Source organism: Aethalodelphis obliquidens, unplaced genomic scaffold (assembly GCF_003676395.1).
Source record: "Aethalodelphis obliquidens isolate GAN/ISIS:26980383/991018 unplaced genomic scaffold, ASM367639v1 scaffold7, whole genome shotgun sequence".
NCBI classification, from domain to species: domain Eukaryota; kingdom Metazoa; phylum Chordata; class Mammalia; order Artiodactyla; family Delphinidae; genus Aethalodelphis; species Aethalodelphis obliquidens.
Window position 1 is genome coordinate 20,443,573 of NW_020837951.1, and position 22,271 is coordinate 20,465,843.

Here is a 22,271-nt window from a genome sequence, read left to right on the forward strand (position 1 = left end):
GGCGTGAAGCATGATGGGAATCGTAGTAGGAAAGAGTCTGGGCGCGTCGAGTGGTTTGTTCCGTGGAGCCTCCGAGAAAAGCACGCGAAGGACAGGGTTCTGCGAGGAGAGAGACTCAGAGCAGTCTGGGAATTGTAGTCCAGTTGGCTTAGCCGGAGATTCGGGGTGAGCGCCGAGGTTCCGGGAAGGGGCTGAACAGGTCTGAAAAGAGGTAGGTGCGGCGAGTCGCGCGGCTACGGACGGAACTCGGGGAGTGAATAGACGGCTTCCGGGGCCTGCTGTCGCTCCGGGTCCTGCGAGGGACTTTAAGTCCTACTGGAGCGAAGGACCGTGTTGCCATGGAAACCTTCGCTCTGGACCAGCGAGTGCGGCCTTGGAGCTGCGGGGGTGCTATTCTCTTCCGCTGTCAGGAAGTTCTCTCGGCGGTTTCTTCTGAGCTGGCTGGGTTTTCGGTGGATTTGGGCAGTGGCGAGAGAATAAGTTCGAAGAGCCCTCTAGCGCCAAAGGAAAATAAAGACCTGGCGGAGGAGCCAAGGCCTGATTTTGCTGTCTTCAGCCCGGTCTATCTTACTCGGAGTGAGATGATGAATGTGAGGCGTCAGGTAAACTGCACGCCAGCAACTCTGCACAGCCCCGTGTGCGCTGGGTGCTGGGGCATCAGAGATGGACAAGACAAGGTTTTGTCCCCGTGTCGGGGGTGGAGATGGTCAAAATATTGGTGTTTCCCGAGCTGGACAGAGCCCCCTACCCTCCCCGAGGACAATTACAATAATAATGCCTGTTTATTGAGCGTTTCCTAAATGCCAGGTTATGTTACAGGAATTTACGCTGCAATACGACATTCAGTCCATACAACAATAGAGTACAGGTACAGACGAGGAAACCATGATCTAGTGAAAGGTGAAGCTGATGGTCCAAGATCAGTGGCGATGGGATTAGAATCTGTGCCCTCTGCCCTTTCACCTCCAGAACAAGCACTTTTACCCATTACTCTATACTGCTCCCTAGTGGCTATCTTTTCATAGTTTGCAGAAAAGTTAAAATGTATCACAGTTTTTTCTTTTCCCTTTTTAAAAATAATTAATTATTTTTTGGCTGCGTTGGGTCTTCGTTGCTGGGCGGGCTTTCTCTAGTTGCGGCGAGCAGGGCCTACTTTTCGTTGTGGTGCGTGGGCCACATTCATTGAGGTGGCTTCTCTTGTTGCGGAGCTCAGGCTCTAGGCGCGTGGGCTTCAGTTGTTGTGACACGTGGGCTCAGTAGTTGTGGCGCACAGGTTTAGTTGCTCCGCGGCATGTGGGATCTTCCCGGACCAGGGATCGAACCTGTGTCCCCTGCATTGGCAGGCAGATTCTTAACCACGGCACCACGAGGGAAGTCCCTGTTTTTTCTTTTAAGCAATCTCCCCCCTTGGAACTTTGGTTTCCTCTACCTTTTGTCTACTTTGGAATCAAGATAGTATCTGTATCAATTTACATTCCCCACCAACAGTGCAGCACTATTAAAATAGCCAGGACACGGAAACAACCTAAATGTCCATCGACAGATGAATGGATAAAGAAGATGTTGTAAATATATATAATGGAATATTACTCGGCCATAAAAAGAAATGAAATTGGGTCATTTGTAGAGATGTGGATGGACCTAGAGTCTGTCATACAGAGTGAAGTAAGTCAGAAAGAGAAAAACAAATATCGTATATTAACGCATATATGTGGAATCTAGAAAAATGGTACAGATGAACCTATTTGCAGGGCAAGAATAGAAAGGCAAACGTAGAGAACGGACGTGTGGACATGGCAGGGAAGGAGAGGGTGGGATGAATTGGGAGATTAGGTTTGACATAAATACACCACCATGTATAAAATAGATAGCTAGTGGGAACCTGCTGTATAGCACAGGGAGCTCAGTTCCGTGCTCTGTGATGGCCTAGTTGGGTGGATGGCGGGGAGGGAGGTCTAAGAGGGAGGGGATGTGTGTATGCGAATGGCTGAGTCACTTCGCTGTGCGGCAGAAACTAACACAACATTGTAAAGCAATTATACTCCAATAAAAAAATAATAAAAGAAGAAAAAGATAGTATCTGATTTAGTACAAAGCAATTTGAAATGTAATGTGCCATTGTTTCATGTTGATAACATCACTTGTATCTGTCCCAAGCTTCGTGGTAGAAGGAGGAGACATTTCTTCCTTTGTATACTTCACAGTCCCTAGCTATATCCTAGATACATGTAATAATAATTTATATCTGTACATATTTTAAAGGAGGCTTCACTTACATCATTTTCATTTAATCCTCACCATGTGACCTATATATAATTTTCCCAGGAGGCTGACTTTTGTTTTTGGTTGCTCTGCTGCGGCATGCGGGATCTTAGTTCCCTGGAGAGGGATCAGACCCGTGCCCCCTTCAGCAGAAGAAGAGTGTAGCCAGTTTATTCAACAGAACATTTAATGGCTGGTTATTGCAGACATTCTCTACTGGACGCTGTGAGAATATAAAGATGATGCCATCAACAGCTTTTAAACTCAGTTGGGGAGTTTTATTTTCTTCTAAAAAAAACCCAGCTCTTCTTTTTTTTTTTTTTAAAGCATAAGCATTACTTTGGGTTTTCAGATTCTAGAGTGTTCTCTTGAGCTTCTGTGCATACTTGTTCTCTCTGCCTGCCCTTCACAAGGCAACTAAGACATCATCTCCTCCAGGAAGTCTTCCACATCCCTGTTCACCCCACTGGATTGTGTGTCTGTGTGATGCCATTGCATTACCCTCATCAGAGTTCTAATTACAGTATGCTGCAATTTTCCATTTATGTGTTTGTTTTCCCCACAGACTGTGACTATGCCTCTTAACTCTGTAGCTGGAGCATAAGAACTGTTTGTTTCATGAATGACCTATCCATTTAGGACCTATTTAGACCCTGAGGATAACCCTGTGAATTGGTGAGTTAGAGGGAGTTTTCATAAGACTTAGTAAACTGATTTTAGCATTCGGGAGTGATCACAAATCTCTCATAATTCCCACATACTGTTGATCAAATTTAATGGTTTGTATACTCTCCTACTAACTGTACCGAATTAAAATGTGATATTTTAACTTTATTCTCTTAGCTAAAATATTTCTTTGTGAATGGAGCATGAGATTAAAGTGATTGTTGCCTAGAATCCTCTTTTACAGGCAGCTTGCTATTTTAAGTTCTGGAAGAAAGAGCTTTTGAGAATTACAGAGTGGTGGATCTCCATCACATAATAAAAATGTAATAATGATACACGTAAAGACTTAGAAGTCAATGTGTGAATCCAAATGAGTCTTTTGTATCGCCATTCGTTTTAGTGTGCCTGCTTACAAATTGAACATATTTGTAGCTGAGATTTATCCCTTCCAATTTTTCCTCCTCTCTGCCATTTTTAACAGCTGATAGTTCACTGGGTCTGTCCCTTAATGTTGGTTTCATTATGCTGAGACGAAAACCAACCCGTCTGGAGCTGAAGCTTGATGACATTGAGGAGTTTGAAAGCATTCGAAAGGACCTGGAGGTAAGAGTGCAACTTTCAAACCGTTAGGAATATTTAAAACAATAACTCTAACTTTTGGACTCCAGATTCTTATACCAACAGCTTATTCGAAATCTCTATTTGGATGCTTTACAGGCATCTTAAACATAATGTATTAGTTTCCTGTGGCTGCTGTAACAAATTACCACAAACTTGGTGGTTTAAAGCAACAGATATTTATGCTTTCACAGTTCTGTAGGCCAGAAATCTGAAATTGGTATCACTGATCCAAAATCAGGATGTCAGCAGGACCACGCTCCATCCAGAGGCTCTAGGGAAGAATCTATTCCTTGACTATTGCAGTATTTGGTGGCTGCTGGCATTCCTTGACTTGTGGCCATATCACTTCAGTGTCTGCCTCCGTGATCACACTGCCTTCTCCTCTTCTGTCTGTGAAGTCTCCCTCTGCCCCCTCTTATAAGGATACCTGTGTTGGCATTAAGGGCCCACCCAGATAATCCAGGATAATGTCCACATCACAGCATCCTTAATTTAATGACATCTGCAAAGACCCTTTTCACATACAGGGCAACAATTACAGTATCCAAGGATTAGGACCTGATAGCTTTGGAGGTCATTATTCAGCATACTATACTTAACATGTTAAAACAAAAAACTCTTGATTTCTTCCTCAAACGAGTTTCACCTCAGAGTTCCCTATGTCAGTATCTAAGTAGTTGCTCAAGCCAGAAACCTAAGAGTCAATCTTGAGTTCTCCCTTTCCCTCACCTTTTATATTCAATCTGTCCATAAATCCTTCGGCTCTACCTCCAGAATATTTCTAGAATCTACCCATACCTTTTCATCTCCACCATTAGAACCCTAGTCCAAATAACCATCAACTAACTCTGTACAATTTCAGTAGCATCCCAAGTTGTCTCTCTACTTCCTTTTTTTTTTTTTTTTTTTTTCGGTACGCGGGCCTCTCACTGTCATGGCCTCTCCCGTTGCGGAGCACAGGGTCCGGACGCGCAGGCTCAGCGGCCATGGCTCATGGGCCCAGCCGCTCCGCGGCATGCGGGATCTTCCCGGACCGGGGTACAAACCTGTGTCCCCTGCATCGGCAGGCAGACCCCCAACCACTGTGCCACCAGGGAAGCCCCCCAATATGTATTTTTAAGTATAGCCTTACACCACGGTATTAGATGTCCATTGATAAGACTTAAATTCTTTTTTTGGCCTTCAGAATAAAGTCCAAATTCCTTAGGATGGCATGTAAGGCCCTTTGTGATCTGGTCCTTGGTCATCTCTCCACTTTATCTTCCACTGCTGAGCTATCTTTAATCTCACTGCCTATGCACACTCTGCTCTTTTCTTGAAGTGCCCTTTATGGTTCAAAACTTCAATTGTAATGAGTCTCATAAAGTGTTAGTCTTATACCAAACTTTGACTCTGCAGAGTCAGCTCACTATTGAGTTACTTTTTTTTTAATTGAAGTAATTTTTATGACTGAGTAGTATTCCATTGTGTGTATGTGTGTGTGTGTGTATATAAATATACACCACATTTTCTTTTTTTTTTTTTGCGGTACGCGGGCCTCTCACTGTTGTGGCCTCTCCCGTTGCGGAGCACAGGCTCCGGATGCACAGCCTCAGCGGCCATGGCTCACGGGCACAGCCACTCCACGGCATGTGGGATCCTCCCAGACCGGGGCACGAACCCGTGTCCCCTGCCTCGGCAGGCGGACTCTCAACCACTGCACCACCAGGGAAGCCCTAAACACCACATTTTCTTTATCCATTCATCTGTCAAGGGACACTTACGTTTCCATATGTTGGCTATTGTAAATAATGCTGCGATAAACATGGTGGTGCACTTACCCTTTTGAATTAGTGTTTTCTTTGGATATATACCCAGGAGTGGAATTGCTGGATGATATGGTAGTTCTACTCTTTATTTTTTGAGAAACCTCCATACAATTTTCCACAGTGGCTGCACCAGTTTACATTCTCACCAACAGTGTGTGAAGATTTCCTTTTCTCCATATCCTCTCCAACACTCATTATTTCTTGTCTTTTTGATAATAGCCATTCTAATGGGCATGAGGTGATATTTCATTTGTGGTTTTGATTTGCATTTCCCTGATAATTAGTGATGTTGAACATCTTTTCATATGCCTGTTGTCCATCTGTATGTCTTCTTTGGAAAAATGGTTATTCAGATTCTTGGGTTGTCTGTTTTTTTGCTGTTGAGTTGTATGAGTTCTTTATATATTTTGGGTATTAGCCCTTATCAGATAAATTGTTTGCAAATATCTTTTCCCATTTGATAGGCTGTCTTTTCATTTTGTTGATGGTTTCCTTTGCTGAGCAGAAGCTTTTTAGTTTGATATAGTCCCATTTGTTTATTTTTGCTTTTGTTTCCCTTGCCTGAGGAGACATACTCAGAAAGATACTGCTAAGACCAATGTCAAATAGCATACTGCCTATGTTTTCTTCTAGGAGTTTTATGGTTTCAGGTCTTACATTCAAGTCTTTAATCCATTTTGAGTTAATTTTTGTGTATGGTGTAAGATAGCGGTCTAGCTTCATTGTTTTGCATGTGGCTGTTCAGTTTTCTCAACAGCATTTATTGAAGAGACTGTCCTTTCTCCATTGTATGTTCTTTGCTACTTTGTCATAAATCTATTATCCATATGTGTGAGGGTTTATTTCTGGGCTCTTAGTTCTGTTCCATTGATCTGTGTGTCTCTTTTTCTGCTAATACTGTGCTGTTTTGATTACTGTGACTTTGTAGTAGAATTTGAAATCAGGGAGTGTGATACCTCCAGCTTTGGTGTTTTTTTTCCAAGATTGCTTTGGCTACTCGGGGTTTTCTGTGGTCCCATACAAATTTTAGGAATTTTTGTTCTATTTCTGTGAAAAATGTTGTTGGGATTTTGATGGAGATTGCATTGAATCTGTAGATTGCTTTAGGTAGTCATAGACATTTTAACTGTTAATTCTTCCTATCCATGAGCATGGAATACCTTTTCATTCTTTTGTATCTTCTTCAGTTTCTTTCAACAATATCTCATAGTTTTAAGTGTACAGGTCTTTTCACCTTCTTAAATTTATTTCTTGGTATACGTTTATTCCTAGGTATTTTTGTTGTTTTTAGTCTTTCTACTAAAGGCAGTTATCCAATGGGTTTCACCCATTTTAGAGCAACTTAGGAGAGAGGGATAGTTTTTGCCCTGCACTAAAATAAAAACAGTAGAAAACTGGTATTTTATTTGTTACTGAAATTAGTTTGATTACATTTTGATGACTCTGGGTTTTTTTTTGGCTGCGTTGGTCTTCGTTGCTGCGCACGGGCTTTCTCTAGCTGCGGCAAGCGGGGGCTCCTCTTTCTTGCGTGCACGGGCTTCTCATTGTCATGGCTTCTCTTGTTGCGGAGCATGGGCTCTGGGCGCATGGGCTTCAGTAGTTGTGGCACGTGGGCTCAGTAGTTGTGGCTCATGGGCTCTAGAGCGCAGGCTCAGTAGTTGTGGTGCATGGGCTTAGTTGCTCCGTGGCATGTGGGATCTTCCCGGACCAGGGCTTGAACCTGCGTCCCCTGCATTGGCAGGCGGATTCTTAACTGCTGAGCCACCAGGGAAGCCCTGACTCTGGATTTTGAAACAGTCAGCAGTTGTTCATAGTGGGAAGCCTTTTAAATGATTTCATTCTACTTGGATATTCGGACTTTCTCATGGCTTATAAGATGAAACGATATCATCCTGTGCCTTTTAGAACTTGTTTTCACAAAGGTGTTTGGGGAGAACTTTCTAATGTTATTTATTGGGTAATGTAGACTAGAGAGTAACTCAGGAAGGTCATTATGTTTGTATATATATAAAAAGTAATACCTCACTTATTCAATATAATGCTTTGACACTGGCATTTAAATGCTCACAGTTCAGCAGTAAGTGGTGAAGAATAGCAGTGATTCCAGAGATTAGTTTAGTGGAGCTATTCTTCTGGTAAGGAACTCTCAGTAGTGGTAGTTGTGGGGTGTTAGTTTTTCTCTTTGAAAATGATCAAACTGAGACACAGACTTTGTGAATTCTGCAGTTACTTGTGGCTTAAGAGCCAAACCTTTTATCTGAAAACAAAATGAATTTCCCAAATCAGGCCTCATGATAAGATAGCACAAAACCTTCTTTTCCTGCGTTACATTTAATCTCATGGTGTCAGCTGAGCTGTTAATTTCTGGTGGTTATTGTTTTACTGGTCGCTTTATTTTTCCATCTCTTGTATGGACTTCCTTCTGTCATAGCCCTGATCACCCTGTGTTGTAATGGTCTATTTACCTGTTTCCCTGTTAGACTGTGACATCCTGGAGGGTAGGGGTTACATCTTTTATCGCTATATCCGTGTATCCCCCTTGTGCCCCTAACCATCTAAACCTAGGATTTCAGTTTATTGTTCTGTAGACCCGAACCCTATCCTTTACCCTGTGCCTAATACATGGTAGATGCTAAATAAATGTTTGTTAATGAATAGAATATTGCCTTAATACTAAAACTTTTATACTTTCAGACCCGTAAGAAACAAAAGGAAGATGTGGATGTTGTAGGAGGCAGTGATGGAGAAGGTGCCATTGGGCTCGGCAGTGACCCCAAGGGCAGGGAACAAATGATTAATGATCGAATTGGTTATAAACCCCAACCCAAGCCCAACAATCGTTCATCTCAATTTGGAAGTTTTGAATTTTAGAGGTGGATTATCTTGTGTGCCAGAGCCCTGGAATGGAGTAAAATGATGGCAGAAATACAAACAAGATTTAGAGAATTGAGTGCTTGCAGTCAAGCCGAGTATTTTACGTCCTGCAGAGAGAGATACTTCTGCATGAGATTGCTGATGCTTAACTTTCACTTGGAAAGCTGAAATTCAAACTCTGGTTTGTCTCTGGAAAATCTGACTCGATAAAACTTGTCTGATTTTTGTTTTTAAAAATAAATATATTTTTGGAAAAGTGTGCGACATCCTTAATGAAGTATAATAGCACCGTTAAATTGCTACATTTTTCCCATCTTTATTAAAAGACCCTAAACAGAACACTTCCAGTTGATCCCTGTCACTGATTTTTAACTCGTTTATTCAACAAGTATTTATTGAGAGTGCCAGGTACCATTCTAGGCACTTGGTAACATCAGTGAACAAATCAAAGATCCCTGCCCTTGTGGAGATTAGATTCTCATGATTTTGTATAAGCTCGATCAAGTTGTGGATTTCCAGTATCTTTACAGAATGGCTTTGTAACCAGTTTGGGTGTAATTTTGGGAGGACAGGCAGTGGAGTATCAGTATTACCGTCATTCCAGTTTTCCTTCCTTTCCCAAATCGCCTAAGTTTTTCTGACAAGCCAATCTGCCAGGCAGCTCAGAGGCTAATTTAGAATCATGTCTTATTGTTTTCACTGTTTAATTCAACTGCTGGGAACTGCTAACTGTGGTAGCAAGAACCTCTGGAATCATCAGTTCCAAAAAGACCTGTTAGCAGGATTTTACCCAGCCTTTCTGGGGCAGCTTAAGTCTGGGAAGTAAGAATGTGGGAGAGAGGCAGGAATAGAGGAGGATGTATAGTTTCCCTTCTTCCTCCAACCATTCTTACAAAACCTCTGTTCTTCCAGTTTTATCTGGGATCTCCCATTCATTTATCTTAATCTTGAAAACACAGCAAGAATGGGTTCCAGATAAGGAAATTGAGTTTGATTATTTTGAATCCTACAAAATTCAGTCTGGAAGGGCAAAAGAAAAAAGAAAAGGATCAAACAAGACTGCTTCAACATGTCACTGTGACTTCCCAGCATGAACAGGCACAGAAGCATGAAAACATGGTGCCTCCTGATACCAATACTCAAGAGGAATCTGGGTGGAAGACACTGTACCAAGTGCTTTATGCAGATTATCTCATTTATTTTTTATTTTCTTTTAGATTATCTCATTTAATCTTTAACTCTTACAAGGTGAGTACTTTAACCTAATTTTATAAAGGCAAAACTAATTCTCAGCTGTTAGGGGATAGAGCTGAGATTTGAACCTGGGCAGAATGATTTTTGAACCTGCGCTTCTAAACCTCCTTGCTACACTGCTTTCCTGGTCTCCCACTAGTAGGTCTCACTCCCTCGGGGTAGAGTGAGAGGTTGCTGTTTCAGTTCTCAGGAAATATCCATGCTATTTTATTTATAAAGAATGAGGCAGTTACCAGATTAGTAATAAATCTGAGCAGCTATAAATCTTTTTATTTTTTTGGCCGTGCCACGCGGCACGTGGGATCTTAGTTCCCCAACCAGGGATCGAACCCGTGCCCCCTGCAGTGGAAATGCAGAGTACTAACTACTGGACCACCAGGGAATTCCCTGTAAATCTTTTTGACACCACTGAAATCACATGTATCGATTCTTTATTTCTTAGGTCCTAGTGTTCATTTCTGGGTTGCCCAAACCCAAGAAGATGGTCAAGTGCTTGTGAAGAGATACCAACTGCAGCCAGAAGCACGTACCTTTCATTTTCCTGAAAGCTGGCGTGACAATAATCAGGAGATTAATTCAAATAGGTACTATTATTGCCTTTTTATAAATGAGAAAACTAAGGCTTAGGGATTATTAAAATAACTTGCCTAAGGTCACACTTCTAGGAAGTGGTGGAGCTACGAGTCAAAGCCAGGTGTACCTGACTCCAAAGCCCATGTTCATCACACTACAGTCTAGGAGTGGTGCTGAATGGCAAGATGCCCATCTGGGGGCCAACAGGAAAGGCACAAAACACCACCATTCTGGCAGAAAGCAGACAGGCAGGGCCAACTCCTAGGCTCTCACCTGACAGCATAAACACAGGGAAGCGATTATATGACAAGTTCGCTTTTAAATTCAGGAATCCTTGGTATACTGAGATACTGCAGCTTCATGAAGACCCTGTCTCCTGTGCAAAAGGTCATGTAGATCTTCTGGCATGTTCAAGGCTTGTCATGTAGAGTAGGAGAGTAGGAGGAGAGTGAGATGAAAACATAAAGGGATCACGCCACCTAAAAGATGGACATCTGAAAAACCGATGATAATGACCAGACTCCATGTGAACAATGATGAGACCACTTACTCTGATATCACTCTGGGGAGAAGACATGCATAGAATCACAAAATCAAAATATTTATTTGTTCTTTTGCACATGACACTGTTAAAACATTCCTACTACAGCAATACTGCCCTCCAGGAGCTTACAATCTAAAACAGTCAACATTAATTGTAGACCCAATGATTAAGGCATATATGAGATGCGGACTCTGTATCTTTAGGTGTATCTTCTGAAGGAAGCAGCTGGAGAGGGCAGGATCAACATTAAATGACATGAAAGTGTACTCCCTGCTAACTCCCTTTCCAGCTTCTACAAGGAACCCTTGTGGCTAGAACCCAAAACCAGTACCCCACAGCCTAAAAGGGAATTCCAGACAACCCTACCATAGAAGTAGTGAAGAAACCTTCATCTCTAATTCCCTGGTGGACAGAGAGGACTCTGCTTGTGGGCAGTGTGGGGCTGAGTGTTCTTCCAGCATAGATTGGAGACGGCACCTAAGATGCTGTAACTTCGTGGATGGTACCAGGTAGCCCCTTACTCAGCCTTATAGAAATTCCAGTGGGACAGTTGCTCCTCAAAGTGTGCTTAGGGTCTCTATCAAGTTTTACAACTTCTGGTTGGTATCTATATCCACATCTACTGCACAGCATTATCCACTGCATCAGGAGGGTGAGGGAGATTTAATAAACCAGACACATGGGATAAAAAACTGAAAGAAACGGAAAAGGAGAGCAGAATAAGGGGCCAAAGATATGGGGATACAGCTTCTAATAGTTGTGAACAGGAGGAAGAGAAATTTGGATTCAAAAGGAACAAAGAAGTCAGGCACTAAATTCTAAATGAACAGGGTTACAGAAATGAAAGTCAACAAGATCATTATATTATCACGATCCAAGAGCTCAAGAAAGATAGAATTTAAGCTTTACTTTTTTTTTTTTCCTCGCTAGTTTCTTCCTTTGGCAACCTAGCTCAAGATCACTACAATTCAGGTTTTTCATGAGACTCTATCTTGAATACCTGAAGACTTATCCCAAACTGATGTTTCTCTCCCGAGAGTTTGAAATTCACAGCATTTTGTCTAAACTGGCCTTGATTTTTCTTACCTTACTGATAAGGTCCTGTTCCTGAAAGGGTATTTTATAACAGATCATGTCAAGATTTCTAGAGAGTACCCGGATCACTACTAAACATTGATTTCTCAGGGTTTTATTATTCCTTGGCTTCTGAGGCAATAACAGGCTATTTGTACCTTAATGTTGGATTTTTATCAGTACCTGTCATTCCCTTTACTTATGCTAAGTATCAGCACTACAAGGGGTTGGAATGAGAGAAAAACATAAAACTCTAAATGTTGGTTCTTAGATTTTAAGCTCGATCCAGTAAGCTCATAACCCTCTCTTGGTTCAAAGCCACGGAAGTACACATTTCTCGCCCTCCAATATTTAACTGGCACCAACGGAGAAAGTACAAACTTCAAAACCACAAGAGGCCAACAGGATAGCTGTGTTTTGTCTCTCCTGCCCTGAGGCACAACTGGAGTCTAGCACCAAGGAGGGCAGGATTTAATAGACCAGCACAGGAAGAGTCACTTTACAGAGGTAGGTTGGACTGGGAACAAGACTGCGGTGTAGACTAACAACAGAATAAAAATCCAATGTGATTCTTACTGAGGAAAGTATTTTTGGCCACTTGTGATCTAATTAAGTCCCCCCGAGAGTAACAAAGATGGTCATGCAGAGAGTGAGGCTCTGCCTGGTGTGGGCGTGGATGCCCATCAGCCGACCACACCCTAGGCCTCTCCAAAGAGAGGGCTGGGCTTTTGCCCCTCCAGCCCACGACTGGCTCATTTACATTGCAGATCAAAGATTCTCAACCTTCAAGCCATTTCCAAGAAATTACAGATCTTTAAGAATAAGGACTAGTGATTTCACACATGCTAATAAAAGTTACTTTGGCTACAGCCCTTTGTGCTTGTGTGCCTGGGCACAAAAACACAGTTGGGGCTGAATAAATGTTTGTGGAATGATTAAGTATTGACCAGCAGCATTTAGTACATGAGTTAAGCCCAGAAACACCACCAACTGATAGCAAGTCAAATTCCTGTGCCCAGTACCAGGTAGCTCACCCACCAGGTGATACTCCCTCAGTTTAAAGCAGAGATGCTCCAAGTGTGGTCCCCTGATCATCAGTAGGCACATCACCTGGGAGCTTGTTAAAAATACCAATTTGGGGGCTCTGGTCGAGGCCCAGCAATCAGGGCTTTAACAAGCTCTCCAGGTGATTCTGATGCATGCTGAAGTTTGAAAACCACTGGTTTAGAGGCAGACACATGAAAACAATAATGGGAGAAAATTATTTAAACGCTTACTTCAGTTGTGACATACGAAGGTACCAAGTCAAAGTAAAATGTCAATGGTTTCATTTTAAAATATCTATTTTCTCAAATTGATTGTCATCTTTTTTTTTTTGATTGACAAGTTCATTCTAATCAAAATGTTAAGTGGGAACACAAGTTGCTGAGTCAGCCCCCCAAGAATGCACACTCCTGCAAGGTCTGGGCCTGTATTTATACAGTCTCAAACCACCTCTCTGCCCCCTACAGAGATTTCAGTGCAACACTTCACACCTAGGGAAAGGCACAATCTGTCTCCCACTCATTGAGTCCGAAGACTAGAACGTATTTTTAAATGTTAAGTTTGGGTTCTGGGCTTAGCTGGGCAAGACTTTTCCTCACCTGCCATCAATCCTGGCTAAAGTTAATCCATTTCCATCACTGACCCAGGAAAAACCCACCAAATTCACAAACTGTTAAAAAATAAGAACAGAAGACTAAAAAAGGAAGCAGGTGATCAAGCCATCGAATAGAAAGCTACCTGGATTAGATAAGAACATATAATTTGGATCTAAGATAACGGGGGAAGAGAGGACATCTCATGGGTGGCTTCACCTCAAGAGAAATGGGAAACTCAGCTCATGAGGGAAAAAAGGCAGGGAGATTACCACTTTAGCTCAGAGACTGTAAGCTAAACCTCTGTTGAGCAGGCGTGTGTGCATGTGTGCGTGCGTGTGTGTAAGGAGATAAGGAGTAAGAACAGAAGATTGGAATCCTGTCTTCCAGTCTTGAACTGCTTTCCACTGCAATCGATAAGGCCACACCATAGCATTAGACGTTAATGGCAATGTTCTGTGATGTCCACTACCACTGCCTTCTTCCAGCTGAAGAGAAAGTACCCCATGCCAGCCCCTGCCGCTACAGCAATGCAGAGGTACCCGTTGTAGGTCATGAAGATGAGCATGAGGAAGTAGCTGATGACCACCTGGATGATGTGCAGCACTGTTTGCAGAAGGTGAGGAAAGCTCAGCATCTGTTGCCTGGAGAGTAAACAGGGACACAACAGTCAGGGCCCCAGGCGTGTTCAGGCAGCTCTGCATGCAGATCAGGAGAAAGGGGCAACAGTTGTAGTCACGAGCTCAGCTTGAGCTGGACTCTCTCACAGCCACCCTGGCAACTCACGGGTACTTGTGTCTCTGCAGGTTGTTTATTGTCCTTGGAAATGAAACATGATAGGATTGTGAGGTTAATAAGCATCGGCCAGATATGATTATATGGCAGCAGGAGGAATGCTCTTCAGGAGGAGGGGAGAGGAAGGAGGAGTAAGCTGACTTACCTCCACCTTGGATACTGAAAGGGATGACCCACATCCTCCCATACTTATTTGCCTGAACTTTCTCAGGCCTTCCACCTTTGCAGAGTTCATACTCTAAAAAATTGGAAATAGAGGACTTCCCTGGTGGCGCAGTGGTTAAGAATCCGCCTGCCAGTGTAGGGGACACGGGTTCGAGCCCTGGTCCAGGAAGATCCCACATGCCGTGGAGCAACGAAGCCCATGCGCCGTAACTACTGAGCCTGCACGCCACAACTACTGGAGCCCAAGCACCCTAGAGCAGGCGCGCCACAACTCCTGAGCCCACGTGCTGTAGCTACTGAAAGCCGTGCGCCTAGAGCCCGTGCTCCACAACAAGAGAAGCCACTGCAATGAGAAGGCCGCGCACCGCAACAAAGAGTAGCCCCTGCTCGCCGCAACTAGAGAAAGCCAGCATGGAGCAACGAAGACCCAACGCAGCCAAAAAAAAAAAAATGGAAATAGAGTTGAGGGTTGGGTGGTACAGTAGAAAGTTTTTAATTAGGGATCAGGAGACCTGGCTGTTTATCCCCTTTGTCACTTACTCGTTCTCTCACCTTAGTTAAGTCACAATGCTTGGCCCTCAATAAGCCCAATCACTGGTACAATTGGAATAAATAATATTGTGCTTACTTGAGAGCAGGACATTGGTCTATAGGATTCCTTGAATTCCAGCTTAGCTTTAAGACCTACATTTCTATTATAACTAAATCTTAAGCATTTGCCAATCTGTGGGAAAACCCAATAGTCATCCATATACTTGCTTAGGTGGAATACAGACATTAATACAGTCTTACATTGTAACAAAATGAGACTAGAGCTGGGCAGGCACAACTTTTTATAGAAAGGAATGAATTGGATTCTGCCATTCTTCTATACCCTGACCTGAAATTTCTTAACTTTATTATTATTTTGGCTAATATGTTAAAATATGGATTCTTTTCCTTCTTCTAAAGTGACCAATACTTAAAATTTGGAATAAATGTTCATATTAGCAGAAGGGTTCCTATCATTCCTCTTTTGGCCTGCTAATGACCCACAACCCCAAGCCTCCAAAAACAGTTTTGATCAAGGTCATATAGAATCATTAACTCAAGAAGAGGGCTGTTGCTAATAAAATAGCTGCTTTCCTATTTAGCTGATTCAGCTCTCCAGAACTTCCATCTGGATCTGTTCAATATTCTTACCCAACAGTTTTGTGGGTCTCCATAAGGATGGTTCCATTCGGTCCTGGGACAGGCATGGAATTGTACCGAATGCTGACTTGTGACTTGCGCAGGAGGCCCTCTCGGGCTATCTTGAGTCCTTCGTAGAACATGGCTAGTAAAAACACTGCCACAAAAGCTCCAGCCATTTCTAAGTAGGGAGGGAAAAGATGGCAGTAATGTCAAACATGCAAAATCATTAGCTGGTGTGCTCTCCAAGCTAGAAAGACAACACAGAAAAACTGCTACACTTTTTTTTTTGGGGGGGGGGGGTTATGCCACATGGCTTGTGGGGTCTTAGTTCCCCAACTAGGGATTGAAACTGGGCCCATGGCAGTGAAAGCACCGAGTCCTAACCACTGGACTGCCAGGTAATTTTGAAAAACTGCTACTCTCTACTCTTAATTTCAGAGTATGTTATATTGTTACCTCTTCAATCATACAGATGGAAGAGAAGAACTAAGATGGTGTCAGTGAGGACTACTGCCTCCACTGCAGATCATACTCATTTTCTGATTAAGATACAAAAAAAATGAACAACAATAACCTTTTGGTCTGGCTGCTTGATGTCATTAAATTAGCTTGTCACACTGAAACACACAATGTAGAATATGCAAAAGAGGAATAAAACAACTTATTTTAAAGTGCTGACAATTTCTTGAATGGGCGTTTCAATCTAAGTCTTTCACACTGTGAAGCACTGGTACCAATATGAATGTAGTCAAAACTGATTTAACATACTACCTGAATTAAATGCTTCCCTTCTTCCCTAAACAAATTGATTTTGCGGGTCCAAAGATTTATCTTGTACCTAAAGTGGTCCACCTGACTACTGAACTTGTGCAATTTGAATTTAAGGCACACCAACTCAACATTATAGACACACAAAAACTGGGTGATTAGGTACTCCAAAACTAGGACTGCCCCTAAGATGGGCCAAGGAGTCAGGAATGATGTATACCAGTTTGGTAAGCTAGAAAGAGAACTGGATTAGGCAGGAATAGAAGCCCTAGGTCCCTGTCCTAGCTCTGACATACTAACTTTATGGGATTTAGGACTAATCATTTCACTATTTGAAGTTTAGTTTATCTGTAAACTGGAAGGATTGTACTTGATTAATAGTTTTTAAGCTAGGGTTATTTTGTGGTATGTATATACATAATGCTTTTTATGTCATTTGAGCTTCGACTATAGTCTTATATCCAAGAGCAATAATTTATCAAGCAAGGAAACACTCTGGAAAAAGATGAAAGGAAATGGTCTGCAAAAGACTCCTACCTGGTATCTAAATTATGTTTCAGAAATTCTAAAACATACACATGCTATTTAAGGGAGGTTTACTGTAGGACCAAAATAAGCACCGTGTATCCTTACCTTCCAGGTAGGAAATAGGAAGCAAGATGGTTACGATCATAACCATAATGACTCAGTAATTATGGCAGGAAGAGGTGTTGGGTTTCCAGATTCTCTGTCACTGTCTCTCATGTGAGTGTCACCTTCAAACAAAACCTGATGGCTTACTCACCTCCAGCTGTATTGATCACCAAACCAGAGAACAATAGTTCCACATTTTTAAAGCCAAAGTAGAAGGTCATAGGCTGCCAGGAAACCAAAACGTGTCAATTAGAAACAACTGAAGCTTCTACGTGAGAATTTCAGGTCAAGAAGCTTAGAACATTTAAAAGTAGCAGTTCTGGGTAATAAGAGGCATTCACTGAAGTGGGAGGCTTTCTCCCTCATTATAGTACAGTATTAACCACAGGCACTTCTCCACATGTATTCTCCTTTGTCCCCACCGTCAACTTTTGTCTTTTTCTCTTTTCTACACAAAGTGTAAAAGACCAGAACTTAATCCAGAAAAAGGTCATTTTTGACAGAAAGGAATACTGAAGAAAGAACCATAGAAATCTTGGTTCTGGTGTGGCTCTGAAACTAACCTGCCATATAATCTTGGTCAAATCACTTGACTTCTCTAGGTCGACCTTAGTTTTTTCTCATTGGTAAATTGATCTTTAAAGATAATCATCTTCCAGTCCTAAAGTTCGATTATTTCTATTCCCCATGTGGGTGGGAAAGGGCCTGGGCTGCCTCTCCTGTGGCACTTACCATCATCATCATCATGTGACCGTGGGAGTGGGAGGCTGAAGAGGTCGGGTGATGGTGAGAAGGTGCCATGGTACTGTTGTCGTCCCCACTGCTCATCCCCATGCTCATCCCCACGTGGTGGAAATGGCCCATTTTTCCGGGAAAAGTTGAGTCAGCAGAAGATTCTTTTAAGAAAAAGAATTACATATAATAATTAAAAATACAAAATCTTGATTTGAAAACAAAATCTTCATGATGTTTTATCTTGTCCTTTTTTTTTTTTGGCCAAGCCGCACGGCATGCAGGATCTTAGTTGCCCGACCAGGGATCGAACCTGTGCCCCCTGCAGTGCAAGCACGGAGTCCTAACCACTGGACCACCAGGGAAGTCCCCAAATCTTGATTCTTGATAAATTGTCTATGTGGGATTTCAGCCAGTGAATACATGCTCTCCTAGCCTCTTTACTCATAATTATTTTTTATAATATACAGATGGAAAGAGAAGTAACTGTACTAATAGGGATCACCTCTGGAGACTGTGGCAAAAGGGATTTGCACGTAGGGTTTCAGAAACCTAACTCTTTTTTTTTAAACTAATTTTTATTGGAGTATAGTTGCTTTACAATGTTGTGTTAGTTTCTGCTGTACAGCAAAGTGAATCAGTTATACATTATCAGAAACCTAACTCATTCTGCAGAATCGCTCCTTTACTAGATATGTTCAATGTATGTTCAAATTTAAACATGAGATAAAGAGAAGAAAAGTAGCTTCTTCGGGTTGCAGGAAACAATTTGTAATAGTGGACAAATTCATGGCATTAATGAAATTTAACTGCTTTTCTAATCATAAATGTCAGTAGATAAAAAGCAAGTATTTCAAGATAATTCACCTAATTGGATGGCCTGTGTTCAATCAGGATATTAAGAATACATTTTCACATATAGGACAACCAGCCTTCAGCTAATTTAAATTAGAAGAAAAGGTCTATTGCTGCCCTAGGCAAGCAGTGTGCCCTGAATTTAGATACAGTATCAATCCCAGCAGGGCATTAGAGCTGAGAACACTGAAAACAAGGTATAAATTGGATATTCGCTATTAAATTAAGTCTAGACAACCTGCACATTCATTCTTGTGTCTTTACTATCACTTCACTATTTTACTGCAAAAGTCCATCTGAGACATAATCCAAGGAGCAAAAACTCCTATAGCTGGGGTGGGGAGTGGGAAGTTGAGGAAGGTGGAGAGGGAGGTGTTGGTGGATTCTCTTAAGTGTCCCTCAACTCCAGTTTGTGGAGGAAAGAGTGCTTTAGAAATTCCAAGTAGATATTCATGTTCATGAGCCTAAGTGTGCCTCTTATTATTAATTATCAAGCTCTTACACGCACCAAACTCTGAGCTAAGTGCTAGTAATTCAACAGTGAATAAGACAAACAAGGTACAGGATGGAGAAACAATAAACAGAACACTTTCATGAAGCGATTAGTGCTGTGATGGAAAGAAACAGGGTAATATGGTAGTATCACTAAGAGGTTGAAAAGAAGCATACTTCAGATAGGAAATTTATACAGATTCAGGGAGTCTTGGATGTCTAATCAAAAGCACAAATATTCAGCCATCTATTTTCCCCTCTTCAACTCCTATCCTATGATACTATGGCAGCAAGCTTAAAAAATAGGTTCTTATTGGGACTTCCCTGGTGGTGCAGTGGTTAAAGAATCTGCCTGCCAATGCAGGGGACATGGGTTCGAGCCCTGGTCCGGGAAGATCCCACATGCTGCAGAGCAACTAAGCCCGTGCACCACAGTTACTGAGCCTGCACTCTAGAGCCCACGAGCCACAACTACTGAGCCCGAGTGCCACAACTACTGAAGTTGTGGCGTGCCTAGTTGTGAAGCCCGCGTGCCTACAGCCGGCGCTTAGCAATGAGAGAAGCCACCGCAATGAGAAGCCCGCACTCCCTGCAACTAAAAAGAAAGCCCGGGCGCAGCAACAAAGACCCAACGCAGCCAACGTATAAATAAATTAATTAATTTAAAAAAATAGGTTCTTATTTCCAGCAAAGGAAAAGGCAAAGCATCAGTTACCGATAATCAAAATTCAACTCTGAATTTAAATAACTTTCATGCCAGACACTTTATTACTTCATAATTGGGGAGCTGGACAAGCTGGTATTATTAATACCATTGCCATAAAGGGACTAGATTGGAGGTACAAAGAGAGACACAATAAGATCTTTGTCCACAAAGGTTTTATAGCGAACAGCAAAACACACACACACACACACACACACACAAATAATCAACAAGCGAGAGCACACACAAAGTTTCAATGATGGAACAAATGGTAAGAGGACAGCAGTTTTCAGATAAAGAAACATAGTAGGATGGAGAGATCACTGGTATCTGAGTGATCATAAATTATGATGTTGAACCAAGCAAATAAAGTGAAATAAGAATGAAAATACTTTTGCCTGCCAAGAAAATTGATAGCACATCCTCATAAAGAGTAGAAGTCACAAATTTTGTTCTCTTCTAATAAGGGTCTAGAAAATGATTATATCATAAGAAAACCATAAAGGATAATTTCATTTCATGTTATCAACATGAATCCTGACCTTTTATTCAGTGAATATTGGTGGAGTGCCTTTTGGTGTAAGAGACTGAGGGACATACAGAGATGAACCAGACATAGACTCTTTCCTCATGGAGCTTCAAGTCTAAAAGCTAGAAGGGGAAACTGAACAGTCATAATTTTCATTTTGGGGCATAAGATGAAACGCAAAAGGCCAATTAAAAAGGCAAGAACACAGCACCAGAAACTAAAGATTTGTACCCTTGATTTCCCTGATAAACTTTTATAGTCTTCCCATCAACAGGTTTTTTTGAAGACCCAAGGTTCCTAATTGTTCAGGCACCTCATTACCAATCAGAGACACCTGCTCAGTGAAGATCCATAATCAAATCTCTTCAGACATATCAGTGACCCAGTAATTCATATGCCCGAATCTCAAGAATGCCTTTCAAAGTATGCACCTATTTTGAAATGTCATCTTGTAGGATACATTTCACATTGAAATATACTAGGAAATAGAGCAGGAATAGAATCTATTTCCTTTCATTGCCGATGGACAATGGATTTCTTTCTTCTTTTTTTTTTCTTAAAAAAAACCCCTTTATCAGGGGACTTCCCTGGCGTCCACTGGTTAAGATTCCGTGCTTCCACTGCAGGGGGCACTGGTTCGATCCCTGGTCAGGAAACTAAGATCCTGCATGCCCTGCAGAAAAAACAAAACAAAACAAGAAACAAAAAGCCTTTATCTTTATTTATTTATTTATTTTTTTGGCCACGCCATGCGGCTTGCGGGATCTTATTCCTTGACCAGAGATTGAACCTGGGTCCCCTACAGTGGAAGCAAGGAGTCCTAACCATTGGACTGCCAGAGAATTCCCAACAATGGATTTCTTATAACAGAATCCTAGGCAAATGTCAGTTTTCTGTTAGCTTCTCTCCTGCAGAGTATGCCAGCCAAGACCACTTGCAAGCCCCTTTCTGCCTATCCTGTCTCCTGAGACCACAAAGTGACTATCGACACATGTGGATAGTTCATAATAGCTCCTTCTTCTAGCATAGAAAACTTCTTTGATTTTTAAGGAAACAGAAGAGAAATGGTCTAGGAATTGGCTATAGAAAAAAATCAAGTATGAGTTTCTATGGAAATTTGTTCATACGAAATAGGTGAGAAGTTTTATTTCTCAGGAAGGCTTTACACTATTCAGTTTTTAGGGAACATTTAACTTCAGCTGGGTACTTGAAGTTGGCTATATGCCAACTTGTTTGTATTGCCCTGAATACTATTAGATATGGAAAATGAAATGGCACATTCTACATTGAATGCCATATAGCTTGCACTTCTTTCTGCCTTCCCCTTTCCTCCATTTAGTAAGTATGGTGCAGTATTTATAAAAATAGGTTTCAAAACTTCCTTGTATTCAAGGGTCTAATTCCTTCTCAGTCTACTTCTGAGGATCATGAAAAAGAAGTTTCCTCTGTTCCTGCCAACACTCTCCCCCAACACACGCATTGTAAAGCTTAACTAGAGGGCCAGATTCTTTGCAAAATCTAGCATCTCTAGAAAAATGAATATCAATTTATAGACAGAAGTTAGGGAATTAGCAAGAAGGCTAAATTCTGATACCCATTCTGAGTCTTAGCACTGACCTTACTTCTAACAGGTTTAGTCTAAACTTCAAATTCTCTTTTATTTTCCTGGTATTGCACAATGATGAATAAGAAACAATAATCCATAGGGACTATGGAGATTAGACCCCACAGAAAGACTACACAGAAGTGGTCATACATCTGCCACATGGGCCCTCTCCTCCAGCTCAGACAGATGTAATCTGGAGTCTCAGATAATTCTTTTGGAGAATGCCTCCAGTCTTTCCTGACTTCAATGATAAGGAAGAAAGTTTTTATTCTTTTTTTTTTTTTTTTTTTTTTTGTGGTATGCGGGCCTCTCACTGTTGTGGCCTCTCCCGTTGCGGAGCAATAGGCTCAGCGGCCATGGCTCACGGGCCCAGCCGCTCTGCGGCATATGGGATCCTTCCAGACCGGGGCACGAACCCGTGTCCCCTGCATCAGCAGGCGGACTCCCAACCACTGCGCCACCAGGGAAGCCCAGAAAGTTTTTATTCTTAAAATGATTAGGGTCGGG

The 22,271-nt window shown here is 41.9% G+C and overlaps 2 protein-coding genes across 7 annotated transcripts in view; one reads left to right on the top strand and one right to left on the bottom strand.

The window, feature by feature from the left end:
• Positions 1–12: 12 nt before the first annotated feature.
• CDC26 (cell division cycle 26) lies at positions 13–8,490 on the top strand. 3 transcript variants are annotated; one of them, XM_027105167.1, is made up of 4 exons: positions 13–211; positions 2,828–2,937; positions 3,410–3,531; positions 8,052–8,490. In XM_027105167.1, exons 3-4 carry the CDS (start codon positions 3,451–3,453, stop codon positions 8,226–8,228), a joined length of 258 nt encoding a protein of 85 aa, XP_026960968.1. In that variant the 5' UTR covers positions 13–211; positions 2,828–2,937; positions 3,410–3,450; the 3' UTR covers positions 8,229–8,490. The 3 variants fall into 3 exon arrangements, with proteins under 3 accessions (XP_026960968.1, XP_026960969.1, XP_026960967.1); XM_027105168.1 differs by having other exon boundaries at positions 69–165; XM_027105166.1 differs by lacking the exons at positions 13–211; positions 3,410–3,531; positions 8,052–8,490 and adding an exon at positions 218–602.
• A 2,148-nt stretch (positions 8,491–10,638) lies between these two features.
• SLC31A1 (solute carrier family 31 member 1) overlaps positions 10,639–22,271 on the bottom strand; it is a 28,401-nt gene continuing 16,768 nt past the window's right edge. For all 4 annotated transcript variants that reach the window (XM_027105162.1, XM_027105161.1, XM_027105163.1 and 1 more), the window contains 4 exons: positions 17,580–17,743; positions 16,999–17,071; positions 15,456–15,624; positions 10,639–13,957 (listed from right to left, as the gene is read on the bottom strand). In XM_027105162.1, coding sequence (XP_026960963.1) covers positions 13,756–13,957; positions 15,456–15,624; positions 16,999–17,071; positions 17,580–17,711 — 576 coding nt within the window. In that variant the 5' untranslated portion in view covers positions 17,712–17,743 and the 3' untranslated portion in view covers positions 10,639–13,755. The remainder of the gene's footprint in view (positions 13,958–15,455; positions 15,625–16,998; positions 17,072–17,579; positions 17,744–22,271) is intronic.